Source organism: Podarcis gaigeae (genome assembly GCF_964106915.1).
Source record: "Podarcis gaigeae genome assembly, chromosome: 5".
NCBI classification, from domain to species: Eukaryota; Metazoa; Chordata; class Lepidosauria; order Squamata; family Lacertidae; genus Podarcis; species Podarcis gaigeae.
The window spans coordinates 65,514,028-65,533,726 of NC_139681.1; the positions used below are offsets into that span (position 1 = coordinate 65,514,028).

Here is a 19,699-nt window from a genome sequence, read left to right on the forward strand (position 1 = left end):
TTCAGGGGAAGGGACTCTTCCCTATCTTACAGAGCAGGCCAAAAATTTCATGGAATATGTTGCAAACAGCATTTGGTTATGACCCACTTTTCAATTAGTCTGACATTTCCGACTCAGCAGGGCAGAAGTACCAAAAATACAAAGGTTTCTTTTAACTTAGTTTATTCAGATACAAATTGAAAGCAGTTGATGAATGGAGCACAGCCCCACTTCCTCTGCCTCCTCTCCCTCCAAAAGTCTATGATCAAGAGGAGAGGAGAAACAGCAAGAGAAAGACAGCAAGTTATAACAATGACAAATAAGCATCATGGTTCAGACCTCTGCTTTCTGGCAGCTTTAAGGGGCAATCAGACCTACGACCTACTACCAGTAGACCAGTTACCCCCAGATGCAGTTACTTTATAGATGGCTATACTGCCATCTTTTAGGCTGATAGCACTGCTGATAAATGCAGGAAAAAATGCTTTGTAAACATATTTGCCACCTCCAGCATCCATCAATGAAGCGACTGAATTTCAAAAAGGTGGTCAATACTTGGGGGTGGGGTGGGGAGTGGCGGGTCCTCTCCAGCCATTCTCATCTCTTCTAAACAAAGGTAGCTCTAATGCTATTTGAAGAATACAACAGCCACCATTTCCAGCCTAGCTGAGAGCTGGTAAATTAACATTTCGAGGCATCCAGAATTTGCTGAGCTTTTCTTTAGAAACTAGTATACCTTACAAGTCACAACATAAAACTGAAAAGCAAGTGAATATCACCACGCAAGAGAAATTTAACCTTGTGTAGTGTATAAACCAGGGAAAGAAAGAGGGGGCCAAGCCTCTGGCAATAACCACGCCAGGCTTTTAATATCACAATTTTGGTATTAAAGCAAAGCATTTTAAATCCATGTAACAATCTCCGGATTTCATGATCAGAATCTAAACACAAAAGATGGAATCAAGAGAAGGAAGCAGAGGTACTTTCAATTCAAGTGAGCTGGTGGATGTTTCTACCACCACATTTTATTAAATAGCAGCCACCATATTTTTAATATGGAATAGAAAAATACCCAACAAATACAGGTTATATTTAATGAAGCCATATCCTGGTTAACTTGTCAGTTCTTCCTTTTGGATGTGCTGTGAATGGCCTCCAAGCTGAAAGAGAGCACTTGTCCAAGCCCTCCCTACTCTCTATACTGAAAAGTTATATTTGTAATTTTCGACCCATACTTCTTACTGTATCATTTTCTATGCATGATGAGATTCCGTGATTTCTAGAATGACACCACTGGGTAGAGTATGAGAGTTTAAAACGAAGGGCCATTTTGGAACTTAAAAGCAGTAATACATCTCTCTGGAAGCACTGTATCCGAGATAAATTAAAGCATGAGTAGCAACAGTTGATGCAAATCATCTTGTGAGAGCTTTTACCCCCCCCAATTTACACAGAACACATTCTGCTGGGCTAAAGAGACAGCTATTGGATAGGTGTCTGTGTTTTATGCTGGTTTCCACATCAAACTACAAAAAGTGAGACAGAAGCAAATGGGATTTTAAGTTTTCCTTAATAACAGAACTTGTAAGAACCAAGCACTCGGAAGGGCTTTTACTATTCTTGCTCACCCTTTTGGCTTGCTAACATAAAAATAATCTTCAGCTCCTAGGAAACACTGCCTCCTTTTCTTGCAGGTACTCTTGCACGTAGAAAGCCTGACTAAATCTATTAAGGCCTTAAATGATGACCCGTTTCTTGATCCCACTGCAAAAAAATCCACTCAGCTCCAAGGCTGCACAGAATGCTGGGGTGGATGGGAGGCAGGGATGTCAACAAGCACCTATGAAAGCTGGTAGCCCTAGGCTCTCCATGGAGCTCCCCTCCCCCCACAACACAAATTGGCAGAGTTAGCTTCTTATTGTTCTTTAAAGGGATAAGATTTCAAAGTCTTCATCTTCTGAATCAAAGAATCTTTCCAGTCTGTCTGCATCGGAAGAATCTGATAGGCAAAGAGAGGTATAATCATAATTAATATAGTCCTGGAGTTATTTGCACCAGCACATATATTTAGATCTATCAAGAAGACCAGGAATGCTACTGGACTGTTTTGGGAACCAGCACATTACAGAAAGTTGCTTGTGCAGGTAAAAGAAAAAAACTGATCAGATAACATGCAAACAGGCTCTGTTCCTGTTATACCTGGGAGAGGTCAATGAATATTGTAATTTCCCTAACTCTGAAGATTGAGAGCATACTAAAGTGCTATGATGCTACACTCTTTATCCTGAAACAGCTATGTTTGTTGCCTTGCATATGACACATGATACATACTACACAAAGCACAATACTTTGCTTTGAAAGTGTGAATTAGCACCTGGACACATTATTAATGACATGTGAGTCTCTTCACCATATTCCCCGTATAGGGTTAGAGGCAAAAAAACAACAGCATTGCCATGGTGTCTATGATCCAAAGAGAACAAGTTCAAGTAGCTGGCAATGACATTCACCATGTCCACCTAATTTAACAGGTCCAGTTTGACATGAGTGGGCAACAGAAACACACAGATCATTGTACTGGCAAAAAATGTTAAACAGTCCCAACAGAAACCACAGAAAAAACCAGACTAAAAAGCATAAACTCAAACAAAGCATGCTATAATTTTATGATAAATATTAGAAACAAATTTCAAATCAGAAGGATTTTCGCAAACCTTTGACAAAATTTAAAGTTTCACAATTTGGAGTATCCCCCTCAAAATTCAGATTCCAAATCTGACATCAAAATTAAACAATATTTGGTTTTTTTACCTACTCGAGGTGACTTCTTATTATAATTTACTAAATATTATATAAAGGTAAAGGTACCCCTGCCCGTACGGGCCAGTCTTGACAGACTCTGGGGTTGTGCGCCCATCTCACTTAAGAGGCCAGGGGCCAGCGCTGTCCGGAGACACTTCCGGGTCACGTGGCCAGCGTGACATCGCTGCTCTGGCGAGCCAGAGCCGCACACGGAAACGCCGTTTACCTTCCCGCTGGTAAGCGGTCCCTATTTATCTACTTGCACCCGGAGGTGCTTTCGAACTGCTAGGTTGGCAGGCGCTGGGATCGAGCAGTGGGAGCGCACCCCGCCGCAGGGATTCAAACCGCCGACCTTTCGATCGGCAAGTCCTAGGCACTGAGGCTTTAACCCACAGCGCCACCTGCGTCCCATATTATATGCTGGTTGTCAAATATTATATGCTGGTTGTCAAATATTAATTGCGGCTGTAAAATTATGTAATGACAATGTTATTTAAAAGTAAACGTTTTCCCACAAGCAGGAATGGTAAAATAAGTAAAGCATTAGTTAACATTTTGCTAAAAGGGAGACCAGTATCACAAGTGTATGCATAATATTGCTGACAAGAAATAGGTTGGTTTCCTCATCCCTTTTAATGAAAGAAAATGTGCCTAAATGGTCACTATGTTCATTTCAATAGTGATTCTATATGGGATTAAACATTCCCAAACTGCAACTGAAATGAATTTCAGTGGGCTTTCCAATGCCAAATGCCTCATCTAGGATATATACTTTAGGCTAAGAAGAATTGAAAGCTACCACAACAATTATGCAATTGGAGTAACCCAAAACCAGTCAAATAGGCAAGCATTACCTGGAGTAAGATTCAAAACATCAGGACTAGAGAAGTGTGAAGGCTGGTGTTCAACCAGTTCAAACATTGGTAGGGCTCCTCTGATCAGTGACAACTGTTGGAAAATAATGGAAAAAGTGTACAACTAGCTGGTAATTCCTCAGTCAAGGTATTCCTAGGGTTTACCATAACTTGTTAATGCTACGCAAGACAGCTTCATACTTTATGGATTTGTATTTTAAAAGCTATTGCTTATTTAATATCATTTTACTGTGAAATGCAAAGCATGTTTACTTCAAAGTAAGTTTGGATATATTCATTAGGGCTTATTCCCCATTTTGGGCTGATTATTATGAAAAGCTTGCATAGCATTGTAGCCTTAGATGCTCTTTTGCAAAACACCATGACTTTAAAAAAAAATCCTGGAAGATGCAAATGATCAATAAATATATTAACAAAACAAAAAAATTCCTTCCAGTAGCACCTTAAAGACCAACTAATTTTTTTGTTTTGACTATGGCAGACCAACACGGCTACCTATCTGTAACTGGAAGTATATTAACAAATATATATTTCACGGGGAACTTCACAGGAGGAGCATCAGGCAAAAAGGTTTAAAAAGAGAAGCAGCTGAAACATTTCCCCAGTTAAGTACAACCTGAACGTTCCTCTGCCCCAGGGATGGGGAACTTGTGGCTTCCTCAATGTTGCTGGACTTCCAACTGCCATCAGCCCCAGTCAGCATGGCTAATAAATAGGGAACAGGGTTAAGGGGAGTTGCATCCAGCAACATCTAAAAGACCACAGGTTCCTCATTCCTGACCTATCCCAGATGCTGGTCACATGCCTATTAAGGAAGGCCCTGGTCTCAAAGAAGTCAAGCTAAGATCACATGGTCAACACATCTTTGCATTAATGCTGATTCTGTTCCAATGTATTAGTCAGTATCCATCAAAGCTGAATTCACTTCTATAATTTTTTAAAAGTTACTTGGGCACATATTATCCTTTTTTACCAAAGGACTTGCTGTAGACAAACCTTCTTTACTTGCTGGCACCAGTCATTGAAGTCTTCCTCATTGTTGCAGAAGAAGCCCTACAAGGAAAGGCAAAGTTTGCATTGGCTTAACATTAACAGAAAATGCTTTCAAGATCAGGAAGAATCGTGTCTCGTGTTCTGTGTAAATGAATATATCTTGGAAATGTTTTGAGAAGCAGACGCATTTTGACAGCTAAAAGGTTAGTATAGCGAGAAGATGGGAGGGAGGCAAGGCAACACCACTGTCCTTGTAGGGAGAGGAATCAGCTAGAAACTAATGGAGAGCTGAAAGACAGGTAGCAGCTGTCTCACAACGTGAAAGTTCACTGCAGGTGCACACACTCACCACCGCAATTGAAGGATCAAGCTCCGCAATGCTCATTCTGCAGGGTGGATGCTGACAGTGGAAACTCTCATCAGGGATGTGGCCGCTCTCCATGGGCTCCACTGCAGGCTGAGTAGTGTGTGGGTCAAGATAGATTAATTCTTCACCTAGACAAAAATAGATGCCATAAAAAGGAAATACAATATTAGACTTCGCATGGGAAGAGAACGGATCAAATGTACGCTGTTGCTACATTTCAGGAAGATCAGGAATGGGAAAGTCACAGAGGTCTTAAATACTTGCAAAAGGAAACGGTAAAAAATGGCGTAAGATGGTAATGCATGAGGGACCACTCAATTCAGTGCTTTTTTTCAGGGGGTACCCAATGGGCACACAGTTCTGGCACCTCTTTTTTTGTTATTAAACATTGTGGCGCTTACTGTATCAACTTCATGGTGAGTATCAGCACTTCTTTTTTGTTTGTTTGTTAAAAAGCATGATACTTACTGTAACGACTTCATGGTGAGTTCTGGCACCTATTTTTGTAGGGGTGGGGGGAAGCACTGACTCTATTTCTCAACAATTAATACTTTATCTAAACCAAAATGATACACAAAGATTTGTTATCTAGCAAAGCATTCTTCTTTAATGGCTAGGCGTGCCATGTGACAGGCAATGTGCATCTGATAAAGTTGCTCCCTTGGTAGGCTTATAGCTGTACTCCCAAAATTTAGCTAGGTAATCCACTGATGTACTCCCTGATGACAGTTACTCACCTACATATCCAATGAAATAATGAGCACTATTAGGTTTTCCTCCAATGACTCCTAAGGACTGAGGCATCATAAAACAGTGCTGGAAAACAGGCAGGCAATGAGTCACATATCAGCTGGCATAAACTGGAAAATCTACCCAAGTAAAGAACAATCTGTGTTTAGAAACATGGAGACACATGCTGGCCTTCAGATTATTCAGGAAAAGGCAGCAGAACAGTCATTTTTAGAACAAATGTTCTGCTGCAAGGGAGGACCACCGCAGTGCAGAAGATTTGCAAGGAGCAAGGTAATTGACAGCACAATTTAGGCATGTCTACTCATAAACAAGTTCTAATCCCAGGTAAGTAATTTCCCCCTCTACCTTCAGTGTTTCAATGTAGGCTTCATTGATGTCTGTGAGACCAAGGCGAAGAGGTATCAGGAGCACCAAAGGTTTCCAGGACAATAGCCTGTCCATACATTCTGCTCCATCTGGATAACCATTGGAAAGCAAGTCCGATTCTGCAGCAGGAAATGCTGAAGCCCCAGGACATGGACAGCTGAGCTTGCACAGCCTTCCTATGAAGAGATAAGTCATAAGCACAAACACTTTCAGCAAAAGTCTCAAATAGCTGCCAAAAAACCATCCTTTGTGTTCATAGAATCTAAGAGTCAGGGCACCAACAATAGGACATTTCCACTTTCCTCCAAACACAATATGAAAGCACTCGAGAAGATTTCTGCTCTTGTCCTATTTCAGGCACCCACCTCTAACATGCCCCACTAAATTAGTCAGTGGTCTGATATTTGTAAAATTCTTTCCCCTCTTTAAAGGAAGTGCCCTTGTTCATAGTTAACAATCAGTTTCACTTTACAATCTGAATTGATGTAAGTTAATTGCACCCATTTGGCTTTTCTGGTTGGGTTTCTAAAGCACATCCCCATGAGAGTCAGGAAGCATTGCTGTAAACATAGACACTCCACAGTTCCGTTCCATTCCATATAGATTTATTTCATCAAAAAGACAACACAGCCCCACAAAGGAAACACTTACTAATTTCCTCCATCACAACAGTATTGTCCATGGCTATGTGCACTGCCAAGGAGCTCCATGTATCAAAAGTGGCAAGTTTTCTAGAAGGAAGAGAACAAGAAGAAAGTTAAGAGGCAAATGCATTAGAGAAAGGAGCATCTGCCACTACATCAAGGGTTTAGAACACTTTGGAAATCCAGATTGCTACCCGGTGGTAGTCATGTAGCAAATATGGTATCCCAAGTCTTATTTTTCATCTTATTTTAGCGAGCAAATTTTTGCAGCTCTTATTTCACAGGAGATGTTTCCCGTGTGTATAAAATACAAACATCATAGTAAAAGGTCAGAGATGAGACATGATCTAGGCTGGCCTTCTAATAACCAGTGAGGCAGAATATCTACATAGTGCTATCTGCCTTCCCCATAGACTCTTTACTTATATGGAACCCTAACCTCAATCACCCCTTCCACTAACCCAATACAAAATGCATATTGTGATATGGTGTAAGTCAGAACTGCATATATGTGTGTTGATTTGGATGTTTTCTAATCATTCGAGCCAAGGCAAATAATTCTAATTTTTAGCACAGTAACAGTTACTAAGAGTTTTGTGTACTAAAAAATAATAATACCCAAGACAGTTGGATTCACTGAGCACTTACTTGAGTACTTGTGCAACTGTGTTTGGTCCATACCACTGGCCTATGGATTTCCCCTCTCCAACTCCCATCTGGGCTGCAACAGCAAACAAACCATAATTGGTCCATAATTTCAGTCAAGGCTCTTTCTGAAATACTATGGGTACTTAAATTAGTTAGCAGATATAGTGGTGCCTTAGGTTAAGTACTTAATTCATTCCGGAGGTCCGTACTTAACCTGGAACTGTTCTTAACCTGAAGCACCACTTTAGCTAATGGGGCCTCCTGCTGCTGCCGCGCCGCCGGAGCACAATTTCTGTTCTTAACCTAAAGCAAAGTTCTTAACCTGAAGCACTATTTCTGGGTTAGGGGAGTCTGTAACTTGAAGCTTATTTAACCTGAAGCGTATGTAACCCGGGGTACCACTGTACTTAGATTTTGCTACCTCTCTGGAGCCAAAGGACGGTGAAATAATTGCAAAATGTAACAAGCAACAATCTGCATACTCCTCAAAGAAGGCATATTAGAAGGCTTATTGAACGCTTTCTCTATTGAAATGATTTAGGTATTAAAAAGTGGGGGAGAAATGCTCATACTCTGTAATGCACAAGATGTCTTCAGAAGCATCAAGGAAAGTACCAAAAATGTGCTTCCATGGGGAAAGCCATACTAATCTGACACAGTTTTTATTGTTGGAAAAACCATTCTGTTCACCAGATTTTGAGAGATTCCAAGAACCCACAGTTCTCCTTAAATCATATTGCAGCTGCTTGGCATATTTGGAGACCAAGGCTATAACATGATTCCTGCCTTCTCCATTTATCCCTAAGAACACATTTCTACACCTTAGCCTTGGAAGCATTAAAACTTCTGTGTTTGCTACATATGTTTGGGTGCTGCCAATCATTGTGATGTCCATTGGGGAAACTCCTGACTTTTCATTAGTTACTCTCAAGCAGTCCTCAAAAATCTTAGAATGTGCTGCACACACAGAATCCACTGACTCTTTTTAACTGCTTGACCTTAGTCAAGCATATGAATAGGCGTTGACAGTCACACTGTCTGTTTTTCTTATCCTAATTATTTTCAGGAGTCTTATTTACATGGATGAATTAGTATAGGACCACAGCATCAGCAGACTTAACTCAGTGGGATTTACTTCTCAGTAAGCATGCATAGTATCAGACTGCTCATTATGCTAAAACCAGGATTTTAATTTAATTGTGATTCCTAATAAAGTTGAGAGTGCCTAGTATCAGATGGTCACTAAATATGGAGGAAGTCCATCCATCCAAAAGTGGATTCACGAGACCATTTAGGTGATATATACAGCTGTCAGAGACAGACTCACAAGGGACTTTGTCTAGTGAAAACATTCAGCAAGAGTTCAATTCTCTGGAACCAGATATAAAACACACAGTTTTTTTAAAATATACCATTGTCTTCGTTTGTTTGTTTGTGAGCAGGACAATATCAGGGTAATATCAAAGGTCAAACCACAGTGGACTTTTAAAAAATTAAAAACAAATAGATTTCTAATGGCTCCCTAGTAATTTGATTGCTCAGCGCAGAAGAAGCATGAAGATTTTGAATAGAAGGCTATTCAGGAAAGTCTCACTGGGCTTCACTTTGTGCGCATTTCACCCCACATTCTGTGAAGCGGATGTGCCAGGAGATCTTTTTTGTATTGTTACAGATGAAAGGAAGTATCTCACTGTACAGTAGCCTACTCTGCAGAGTAAAATCTCTGGATTAGAGCCTTCATCTCTGGGACAAGATTTACAATAGGAAATGAAAAAGTCTAATTTTTCATTAGTGTTGTCTAGTGTTGTCCACATGAGCTACAAAAGAAAAATACAGGTAACTCATTGACAAGTAAAACTTCAGGAACATTCTATGCACCTGGTAGAAAGTCCCACTGAGCCCAATGATGTTTACTTCTGAGTAGATATGTATAGGATTGCACTATTATAGAAATAAGCATAATTCTGAAATGGCCCCCATCTAGATCACCTAGTTCCATAAAATGTGAAATCTGAATCACCTCCATCACCATGTTTCCTCCTCCTCCTCCAAAACTCACATAATGACCTCTCTTTCTGAACAGCACAAACAACATATGTTGTTTTGTTCATTTACAGCAACAGCAACAGATGCTTTGAATATACCATTGTCCTCATTAGTTGGCATGAGTTTACTGTCTAAACACAGTCCACATTCTTAGTATATAGTTAACAGTGCAATTTATAAGTAGTTTCCCTCAAAAAACTATAAATCAGGAACTCCTTACTGCAACCGATAGGTAGCCGTGTTGGTCTGCCATAGTCAAAACATAGGTGCTACTGGAAGGAATTTTTTTTGTCCTTACTGCAAGGAAGGGATAGAAACACAGCATAGGTATCCATCTTACCTATTTGGTGGATTGAGTAGTAGCTGTCTTTTTTGTCAATGAAGGCATTTAGAACATTGTAATAGTTTTCCATTTGCTTCTTCCCTTTCACCCACCTCCAATCTGAGATATAGAAGATCTAATCAATTTTCTCAACGCCACACATTATTTGTTTTCACAACATCACAAAAAATGACAAAGAATATTGAAGACTATAATCCCGAACTATTAAACAAAACCGTTTGGCAAAGAAATGGAAAGCAAAATCAACATTTTACTTTCCAGTCTGGTCTCTGAGTAGCGAAAGACACCTCAGTCTTGTTTTCACACCCTCCAGTTGAGTGTTTACTTGCATTCCTGTCATGTAGCATTAACAGTAACAATTTATTCCTACTGTGACAAATCCATGCTCAAAAAACACTTCACACTGCAAGGAGCAAGCAAGTTGACCCACCACCAAATAATTGCAGGTTAGCATGTCCCTTGTGAACTGCACTTTTACCCAACGTATTATCTATTATGAAGGAGGTGGTGCTACTAAGGATGAACTGGAATATTATATTTAGGGACAGCTTTATTGTCTAGTTCTTCACTGTTTAAATGCAGTTTTTAAAAGGCCCTTTTGGTATCTGAACACAAACATATGACATTGTCACAGTACCATATTCATTTGTGTTTTTTTTGGGGGGGGGGGTTTGACTTACCTCTGCCTAAGTGTCTGCAAACCAAGGCCTGAGCAAAGATCATCTGACCACACCTTAACATGCAGCCCCAGCCAGTGTCAGATGTAGGACCTGTTCCCCCTGGAACCACAAAAAGAAAGAATAGAAACCAACCATAGTGGCACATGTGGCATATGTGGTGTGGGGCAATGTGATTTTCGCTGTATACCTGAGTAGACATAGGTTGGAAAGCCCAGAAACCTGGCTATGGCTGTAATCCTATTTACATTTGTTGGAGTTAAGACTCACTGAACACAGTCTGACCTATTTCTGCATTGGCATTCATAGGACTGCACTGTATCATATTGGTCTTCTCTTCAGCTCAGAAAAATAAATGCAAAAATTAGATGAAGTAAAATATATTTATGTAACACACATACACACTTTTTTTTTATTGCATTGAACCTGGATTATACATAGTATTGGAAAAAGAGCTACAGATATTTTGTAGCCATTATAAGAACAACTTATAACTTGGGAGAATGGGAATGACCCTAATTCAGTGTTAGAAACTGAGATATGATAGCTACGAGCACCTTAAACCTAGCTTATAGGAGGAACAACGGAATGTCTAGGCACTCTTTTTTATAACAAGAAAACAAAGCTGAAAATGAATGAACGGCAGCTAAAGTATTATGCTCATTTTTTTGCATGGTCTAGTTCAGGGGTCAGCAACCTTTTTCAGCCGTGAGCCGGTCCACCGTCCCTCAGACCATGTGGTGGGCCTGACTATATTTTGAAAAAAATTAATGAAGGAATTCCTACACCCCACAAATAACCCAGAGATGCATTTTAAATAAAAGGACACATTATACTCATGTAAAAACACACTGATTTCCGTCCGCAGGCCAGATTGAGAAGGCAATTGGGCCGCATCCAGCCAAAGGCCTTAGGTTGCCTACCCCTGGTCTAGTCCTTCCCCTGCCCAACCCCCTAATATTCTTAAGAGAGTCTCTTCTCCAGTCTTCAGAGAGTAGCTGGAAGTAAGGGAGGCAGAAAAAGGTCCTCCGTTCCTTCCACTCTTCAGTTTTAATCTGAAATCTTAGGGGTAGTACTGCACCCAGATCTTAGAAACTGCTCTCACTAATGAAATTCCCAGTTGCAAAATGCGCCTAGAACAATGCGAGTTTTGCACACTGCCCTAATTCAGTGGTAGAATATCTTTATATGCAGAGGGTCCCAGAATCAATCCATGGTATCTCCTGGTAGAGCTGGGAATGTCCTCTGTCTAGAACACACTACACTGCCAATCAGTGTAGACATTAGTGAGCTAGATAGACCAAAGGTCTGACTCAGTATAATGCTTTCCATGTAACCATAACCATATAAGAAAACATTAATTTCCACCTATACTTTTAATTATTATTTTTAACACCTTAAAATGGATGTGGGTAGTCACCTTCTTGAAAATTCTCTCCATCCTCAGCATTCTTTAGAACTATCAACTTTGGCTTCCAGAGCATTTTTTAAAAATCCAATAGCAATGTTATTGAAAGTAACATATTGTCAAATTGTTTTAACTAATATAAGCTATTTTCCTCTTTTGCAAGTCAAGTATTGATCTATTTCATGTTTCTTTTCATCTCTAATCCACCTTTCGCCCAACAAGTGATCCCAGGGTATGGGTATACAGATGTGCAACAAATAAATTATTCTGGGAATAGACTTCTAAGCACCACACACCCGCCCTCCAAAACAAGTTTCCTTTGTAATTTTCAACTTCTGCATTTTCTGTGTGTTTCCTGTTTTCAAGGTGGGAGCACATTTCCTTTTTCTATGAATACCAGAAATAGAATCAAATGTCGCATCAGAACAGAGGAAGAAGTAAAGTTGCTTTCCAGAAGCTAGCAGAGCAACATGCTTCTATGCCACCCTCCAATGAGCAGAACAGAGCTTTCAGATTTTGGGAGCACAACTCAACACATGATCCCTGCTGTCATCACTGGGCTAAGGGGCAATTGGGTACTAAGAAATAAACCAACTTCATTTGAGGTTGTGTAACATAGTGAATGAACTCTCCTACTTACCAATGGCAGGAAAGCTTTTTCTGTATGTGAACCAAAGACGAGAGGTCACGTCTAACAGGATCTCCTCTTTCTCTAAGGAAGTGAAAACACCACATGTCATTTTTTCTGGAAGTGTGTTGACACTGTACTGATTCAGTGGTACTGTCACTGAATTAATTAACCAAACCAAGAGAAGTTTTTTTTTTAAAAAGTGGTTCCTTTTAGGGAGGTTTAGGAACCTTTTAGGTTCATCAGCTCTCTGGACTACAAACTACAAAAGGTACAAGAAAACTAATACAGTATGCATGTGGGAGAATACACATTAACATTTCATCTTTTATTGGGAGCTCTCTCTCTCTTTATTTTAGCCTTTAGATTCCAGAGCCTAAGCTCATTCAGGAAAATGAGGAAGGAGGGTGGACTGCACATCTGTATTTGAATAATGACTGCTCTCTCTATGAATATTCAATGGAGGTAGTTAAGAAGTGAAAAGAGAAAGGCAAGCTGTTAAATCAAAGCCACAAACATACACCCCAAGCCTTCAAAAAGTAGAGTTAGCAACACAGCTGACTGGAGTATTTATAGCCCTTCAAATACCTGTTAATACACTATATTTTCTCCCCAGGATCCAAACAGGCTCTTTGGTTTCTGGGAAGTCTTCATACTCAAACCTGAGAGTATCGTACGTGAGCGTAGCTGTTCAAAAACAAAAATACACAAGACTGTGACTAATCTTTTGAGGCTTTTGTCCCTGCATGTGAGGATCAACATGTAGCTAAGGTTTGGAGGTTATACCTACCAATTTTTTGCAATGCAGTTTCCTTATTCAAAGAGGTACTAAAATGATTTTTTAAAATGTGTGGTTTCAGATAAAATGAACATTTCTAAATATATTTTGGGAGAAAATAAGTTCAAAAGTCCATATTTAAATGTGCATTTTCATAAAGATTTTTAAAAAGCACCACACCAACATAGAAAAGAATGGATTGATAAATGCACGCTTATGAACTGATCTGCCCATCACCAATCTTAAAACCTCAACATTTCATTTCTTCCTTTTCCAGCATATGTAGACACAAGACAACCCAATAGTGGGGGTGGCCTCATCACCATTATTCACACCCAAACACACAGCAAAAGAACCAGTAGCCAATTTGTGAACAACATGACACTCCACGTCAAGCTGAATTTTCTGTTCACTGTCTGCCAAGATAGATACTCTGCTGGAATCCAGCCACTTACAGGATGCATCTAGATTCTGGTCTTTCATTGTACGTTCTAAAGTGGTTTTCAACCGGTGGGTCACACCAAGGCCACCACCTGTGCTTCAGTTTTTTTAGAGAAAGAAAAATAAAGATAGGAGGAGCAACAGGAGATGAGGTAACAGAGCAAGAACAACTCAGAGGGAAAAAGCTGAAGGCTACAACTTTCCTTGAGTTAGATGAGAAGAATATTATGCAATTTTCAAAATTTACACACTTCGCTCCTCATAACCCTTCAGGGATTTGGGCTGCGAGGAAGACTCCCTCATCCCCAGAAGTGCTATTTCACTCCCAATTTACAGATTAGGAACCTGTCTTACATTTCACTTTTATTGGGAGCAAAAGAGACACTCCAACACTTATTCCATGCTACACTGCCAGAGGGCCTTCTTAGCAATGGTGTCCTGGTTTTGGAACACTCTTCTCTTGAAGCTTGGCTGGTGTTTACTTTGCCTGTTTTGTGGTACCGGTTGAAGACAGAACTCTTCCTCTAGTCTAAGCAGTGGTTCCCAAATGTTTTCGCGATTCCCCCTTGGTTCTAAAAACTCCTCTCCAGTGCCCCTTATCTTATCCCATAAAAAGCATTACTCAGAATAGCAGTTTGCACGACCCACTAAAGAAGATACTCGCACAATAAAATTCAAAACAGTAACAACTGCACATTTATTCAAAATCCAATTCAAAATATATAGTTTAATTAAGTCGGCAAAATTGATGACCCTGATCCAAAGATACCAGCTTTTCAAAGGCTGGTAGTCATTTACACCTGCAGTGCCCCTGCCTCTTGTGCTCCCCCCAGGTAATCCCACTGCCTCCTGGGTGGGTACCATCTACCAGAGGTACCCCATTGCACTTAAGATTGAGGGGGCCCAGTTCACATTGCAAGTGTGTGACATCATGCACACGCTGCATTGACAGGACAAGGCAGAGCCCAGTGCGGCATGGCTTCCTCTCTCATGCTCAGGAGGAACGAGCCATGCTCGGCTCCTCACTCGGCCTCCTCTACCTGCTCAGCAAGGAGGGGGCACAGCCCCCTGCCAGCTGTTTTTGAGGGAGCTGAAAACACTTCCAACCCCTAGGAGTTGGCATGCCTGCCACCCACTTTGAGAACCACTTGTCTAAGTCACCTGAGTATATTGGGGTTTACATGAGAGATGGACCTGTTTAAATGCTTTTCAACTGTATTTTATTGACATATTGTATTTTATATTGTTCCAGCCTACCCTGGGATCCAATGTGATGAGGGGCAGGAAATAAATCTGATAAACAAATGTAAGCTTTCCCCAATTTACTCATATCTGCAACAGTAAAGGTAACACGGTGAACAAGTAGCAGGAGGCTGAAATCTATAAAGAGAGAAAATCCTAGGCCTCTTTAGCAACACCAAAGGAACCATACAGCCCATTTCTAGGAATCTGAATCAACATGAACAAATAAAGGTTCGGAAGCAAATATGCACCTCAATGTCACATCTTTCTCTCCTTGACCTTCTTCATTTTGTGTAGTCAAAAAATCAATAGATCTCCAGATCATACATTCAGTTCAAATTTCACATGCTCTGCAGCCTCACCTTAGAGGGCATCATGCCCCACTACTAGCTTATTATATTCTGTTCCCAGACAGTGAGGGTGCTTATCAAGTCACATATCAATAATTCCTCCGCATTAAGATGTTTCAATATGGAGATTGATATATATTATAAACCACATGATACCGTGATCAAGAAGTTAGTATGATAAGCAGCAGAAAGATGGCCCCAGCATACACATGGTTTAGATTATTAGCTTGTTGTGCCAGCTGCAGTATCTTTCATCTGTTGACTTCTATGGGGCTGCTCTGGAACAAATAACTTCTGGCAACCTTACCAAGTGTGCAGTACAAGGAAAAACTCTTGTCAATTAACTGTGGCAAGGAGTCAGAAAAGCAATCAAAAGGACTCAACTATACATAGAAAGCTAAAAGATCATCCAGGAAATCTCTAGGAGATGGCAACCTGCTGCTGCTGATTATATTTATTTTATCCCCTCCCAAAAAAATATTAGAATATTTGGGTGGGAAATAAATTAAATATAATTATTTGATTTATTTTTCAATGAGCACATTGACATCCATAAAAGGGAGAGTAAACCCCCCTCCTCTCACCAGAAGCCATGTACTGTAAGTATTATTATTTCTATTCTATTGTATGATCTTCACTCATGTTTGTTTACTATCTATTTTTGTTATTACCTCAACTGGCACCTCTTATATTATATCACCATACTTTCTTTCATCCAAAGGAGATAGGACTCTCACAAACATAGTTTTAACAAAGTGGAAGCAATCAGGAAGTCCATATTTGTAGTGATACAGTCCACATTGTTTTCTCTATTCTGGACGTATGATGTTATTTTTATTGGAGGTTTTTAATGTTTGATGTTTTAACGTATTTTTATTTTTCTGTTGGGTACTGCCCAGAGTGGCTGGGGAAACCCAGTCAGGTGGGTGGCATACAAATAATAAAATTAGTAGTAGTACTAGTAGATAGTCACAAACCGGCAAAGAAAGCATCCAGTTTATTTACCCCCATCAATATTTGTTGTTTTCACAAAAGTGACTCAAAGTGACTTAAAACAAAGAGATGCCATCTTATCAGGAAGGGTGTTCCACACAGTGCCAGAACTGGACATTTGATATGGCGGCACCTACCCTTTGGAAATCCCTCCCATTATATATCAGACAGGCAGAGTCTCCATTGTCAGTATCTGAATTTATTTGAAATTGTTTCATCTATGCAATTGTTTTAACTGTTTTTATTGTGTTGTGAAATCGCTTCAATAAGTTTCATAAGAAGCAAATCCAAAAATAAATAAATAACACAGGCCAATTACCACCATTATAGGCTATTCATGCACAGTTATTTTTACTGGTCAAAGCAGAAGAGGTTTACGTCGCCTATCCGGACACAGCCATCATTTTTACAGACAAATGATTCTATATTACATGTCAAAGGAAGGACAAAAAATGAAATATAACGAGGAACTGCCATTACACTCTGGGAAATGGTACATCATTCTCACAGCTGTCTGTGAACCTAGGCAACATGAAAAAACTCAAAACCACTTGTTCTATCTGCTTTGCAACTTCCACAGCTAGAATGGCCAGGCTTGATAAAGAATGGCCATTGTTAAGACTCTTAGTAATGAGAAAATCTTATTCATGTCTCAGTGATTATAGTCAAAGATCAGAACAAAATAAACTGTTAGTGTTTCTGGAATGCCAAGCTACAATAAAGAAAGCCACCTCAATTACTGAGTCGTCACTTCACTAGCTCAAGAGCAACTTCTTGGGCAACTGATCCTTAGCAACCAATGTTAAAATAAAGTGTTTATCATAGTGCCAGTTTCAAGAAAGTAAGCAAATTATTGGTTAGTGTTAAGGCACTGGAGATAAGCCCCAACTATTAAATATGTCAAAATATGACTGGGATGAAATTGGGGGAAATCTTAAAAAAAATTACCACCACCAAACCCACAAACAAAAAGGCCCCAGGATGCCCTTTTGCATGACTTCAGCATGTGACCAACCAACAGAAAACAAAAGAGCAAAACAGTAAATAATAATAACAACAACAACAACATTCCACAGGTGGCCAGTAGGTGCAGTGGCTAGAGAGCTGGATATGGGAAACCCAATAACAGCCAAAGTAGTCATGACATTATTACCACCATCAACCCTTTTATGGCTGTTTGCGTGTTTAAAAAATAGCTTGCACACAATACACACCCAGCTGGACTGAACCACGGCATGGAGCAAAGGGTGACTTTATGCCTTTGCCACACTATAGTCCTGAAACAGCTCTCACACACCAGGTATTTGTAAAAATCGAAAAACCACAAACACAGACACACTAGGACAAACTGTGTTAATAGTTTGGTCTTTAGCTGTAAAGCTCACTCTGTAGTACTGGACAGATTACTATTTTTCAGTCTAGCCCATTTCACAGGGCTTCTGGGAGACTAAAATACCACTCTGAACGCCTCAGAGAACAGGCAGAATACAAATACAATTTTTAAATATGTGGCTGACATCAAATACACAGCAAGTAAAAGCCAACAATTTGATCTGAACTAGGAATCTTCTTCCACAAGGCAAGTGATCACAGACACAATTCTGAGTTGCCCTCAAGCATTCTGGCTGAAGGAAACAGGTTACCTGCAATCAAATGACTCTAATACTGTATTGCAACTAATTCTAATTATTTTCACTTCATATGGTTTGATCAAAATTCCAAAAGATAGGGCTGCCATGGAGCTATGGTGTGGTGAAATAAAGAGCATATATTTTTGGAGGGTATTTGTATAGTTTTAGGAGCCATACATTTCATACCATGATGGATTCAGAACAACTGATTACTACATGACAGTGGGGGGGGGGGGAGAGAATACTGTGCATTTCTGTCAGACATGAATGATCGGTTATCTGGGAGGCACCTAGGGGCTTTCAACAAAGTTCAGTAGGGCACAGATTTAAGAATGTGTGTGTACTTGCTTAAGTTATCTTATTTAGGGGCGGGGGGACTTAAGAACTTCAGTCCTTGACTATCACATGTTTTTCCACCTACTGGGGAAGTTCAAGGAGGGGATGAAGAATAAGAGAGTTACTTGATTCGCTATCTTATTCTTTACTATCCTCACGGTTTTTCCATCTTAGTTGTAGCACTTTGACATAGTATTATAACCAGCTGTCATGCAGCCGCACTGTCCCACAGTGCCCCAAGAAGAATCCACTGCAGCAACATGTCAGGGAGCAAAAAAACAAAAACACACTTTCAGCTTACAAGGCCTCACACGCAAACTTCACCAACTCCCACTAATTCCCAAGTTCTTGTCAACTTCATAAAACTTTTAACCCTGGCATATTTCACTAGGTCACAGAACCCACCGGTGATGAAGCGTCAGCACTGTGGACTGAAAACACCATTCTATGCTAATGCTAGGAAGACAAAAAACAGGCTGGCTTGGGCAGGGAATGCATAAATAGAATACAATGCCATAGCAAGCTGTGTGTCTATTACAGAAACGAGACCGGGAGGCGAAGTACCACGTTTGCCTGACTCCTTTTAACAACTTTACCCAATGACCTCTTCTATAAAGGAAGTGTGTCCCCCTCTCTTTTTTGAGACACGACCTCTTGTGCCCCCGACACAGAGCGCCCCCTTCCATCTCCCCACTCTTTGAACGACCCTCTCCCTAGCCCATCCCGCAACACCAGCTTCTCCTGAAAAACAGACCGATCCTCCACCCTTTCACACCCCACACCCCTGAGCCACAGACACAAAGAAAGCCCCCCCCCCCGCCGGCCCCCGGATAGCCTCCCCATTCCAGTAACCCAGACATTTCCCTTCTCTCACCCGCGTCCATTCTGCCCCCGCTCAAGATTCAGGGGCGACCACGGCTGTCTCCTTACAGAAACAGACCACCACAACGGCGCACTCTAACCTACTCGACTCGACTGTCCGACTCCCGCCCAATCGCGTAGCTTTTCGCATCCCATCTGAGTGGCGGATAGGTTCGCTGAAGAGGTCAGCAAGCTCTTCTGCACCGCACCGCTTCCTCCTGATGCTAGGGAGCCGCCATCTTGTTGTACGGAGAGGGTGACTCTGCCAAACGGCATCCTTTAGGTTCAACTTCGCACCTTTCTGAAGTGGGGAGGCGCTTTGATTTCTTCAGGATGTGCTCTCGACCTCTCCGAGTAGTACAACCACCACAGGCTAGGAAAAGCTCAGACCGTGGGGGCCGCCATATTTGTGTACGGAACCTTAACGCCCCGCCCCTTACCCCCCCACCTCCAACATTGCAGTGTCTAGGAGTTCACGTCACACTTCCATTCTAACCATATTAAAGCCCCACAACAGTCTGGCCTTCTTTCTGTGTAC

At 40.8% G+C, this 19,699-nt stretch overlaps 1 protein-coding gene across 1 annotated transcript; it reads right to left on the reverse strand.

Annotated features, from left to right (window-relative positions):
* Nucleotides 1-145: 145 nt before the first annotated feature.
* On the reverse strand, nucleotides 146-19,329 carry ATG4B (autophagy related 4B cysteine peptidase). The gene is made up of 13 exons (XM_083741920.1): nucleotides 19,175-19,329; nucleotides 13,118-13,216; nucleotides 12,542-12,613; nucleotides 10,497-10,595; nucleotides 9,814-9,915; nucleotides 7,428-7,500; nucleotides 6,787-6,866; nucleotides 6,115-6,311; nucleotides 5,754-5,832; nucleotides 4,999-5,144; nucleotides 4,653-4,709; nucleotides 3,636-3,729; nucleotides 146-1,978 (listed from the first exon to the last, which is right to left on the reverse strand). Exons 1-13 carry the CDS (start codon nucleotides 19,182-19,184, stop codon nucleotides 1,905-1,907), a joined length of 1,182 nt encoding a protein of 393 aa, XP_083598046.1. The 5' UTR covers nucleotides 19,185-19,329; the 3' UTR covers nucleotides 146-1,904.
* Nucleotides 19,330-19,699: the final 370 nt, after the last annotated feature.

Coding starts and splice junctions, on each gene's coding strand:
- ATG4B (XM_083741920.1), bottom strand. Junction 10,596..12,541: donor AAAAAGCTTTCCTGCCATTG/GTAAGTAGGAGA, acceptor TTGTGGTTCCAG/GGGGAACAGGTCCTACATCT. Junction 3,730..4,652: donor GGTGCCAGCAAGTAAAGAAG/GTTTGTCTACAG, acceptor ATTTTCCAACAG/TTGTCACTGATCAGAGGAGC.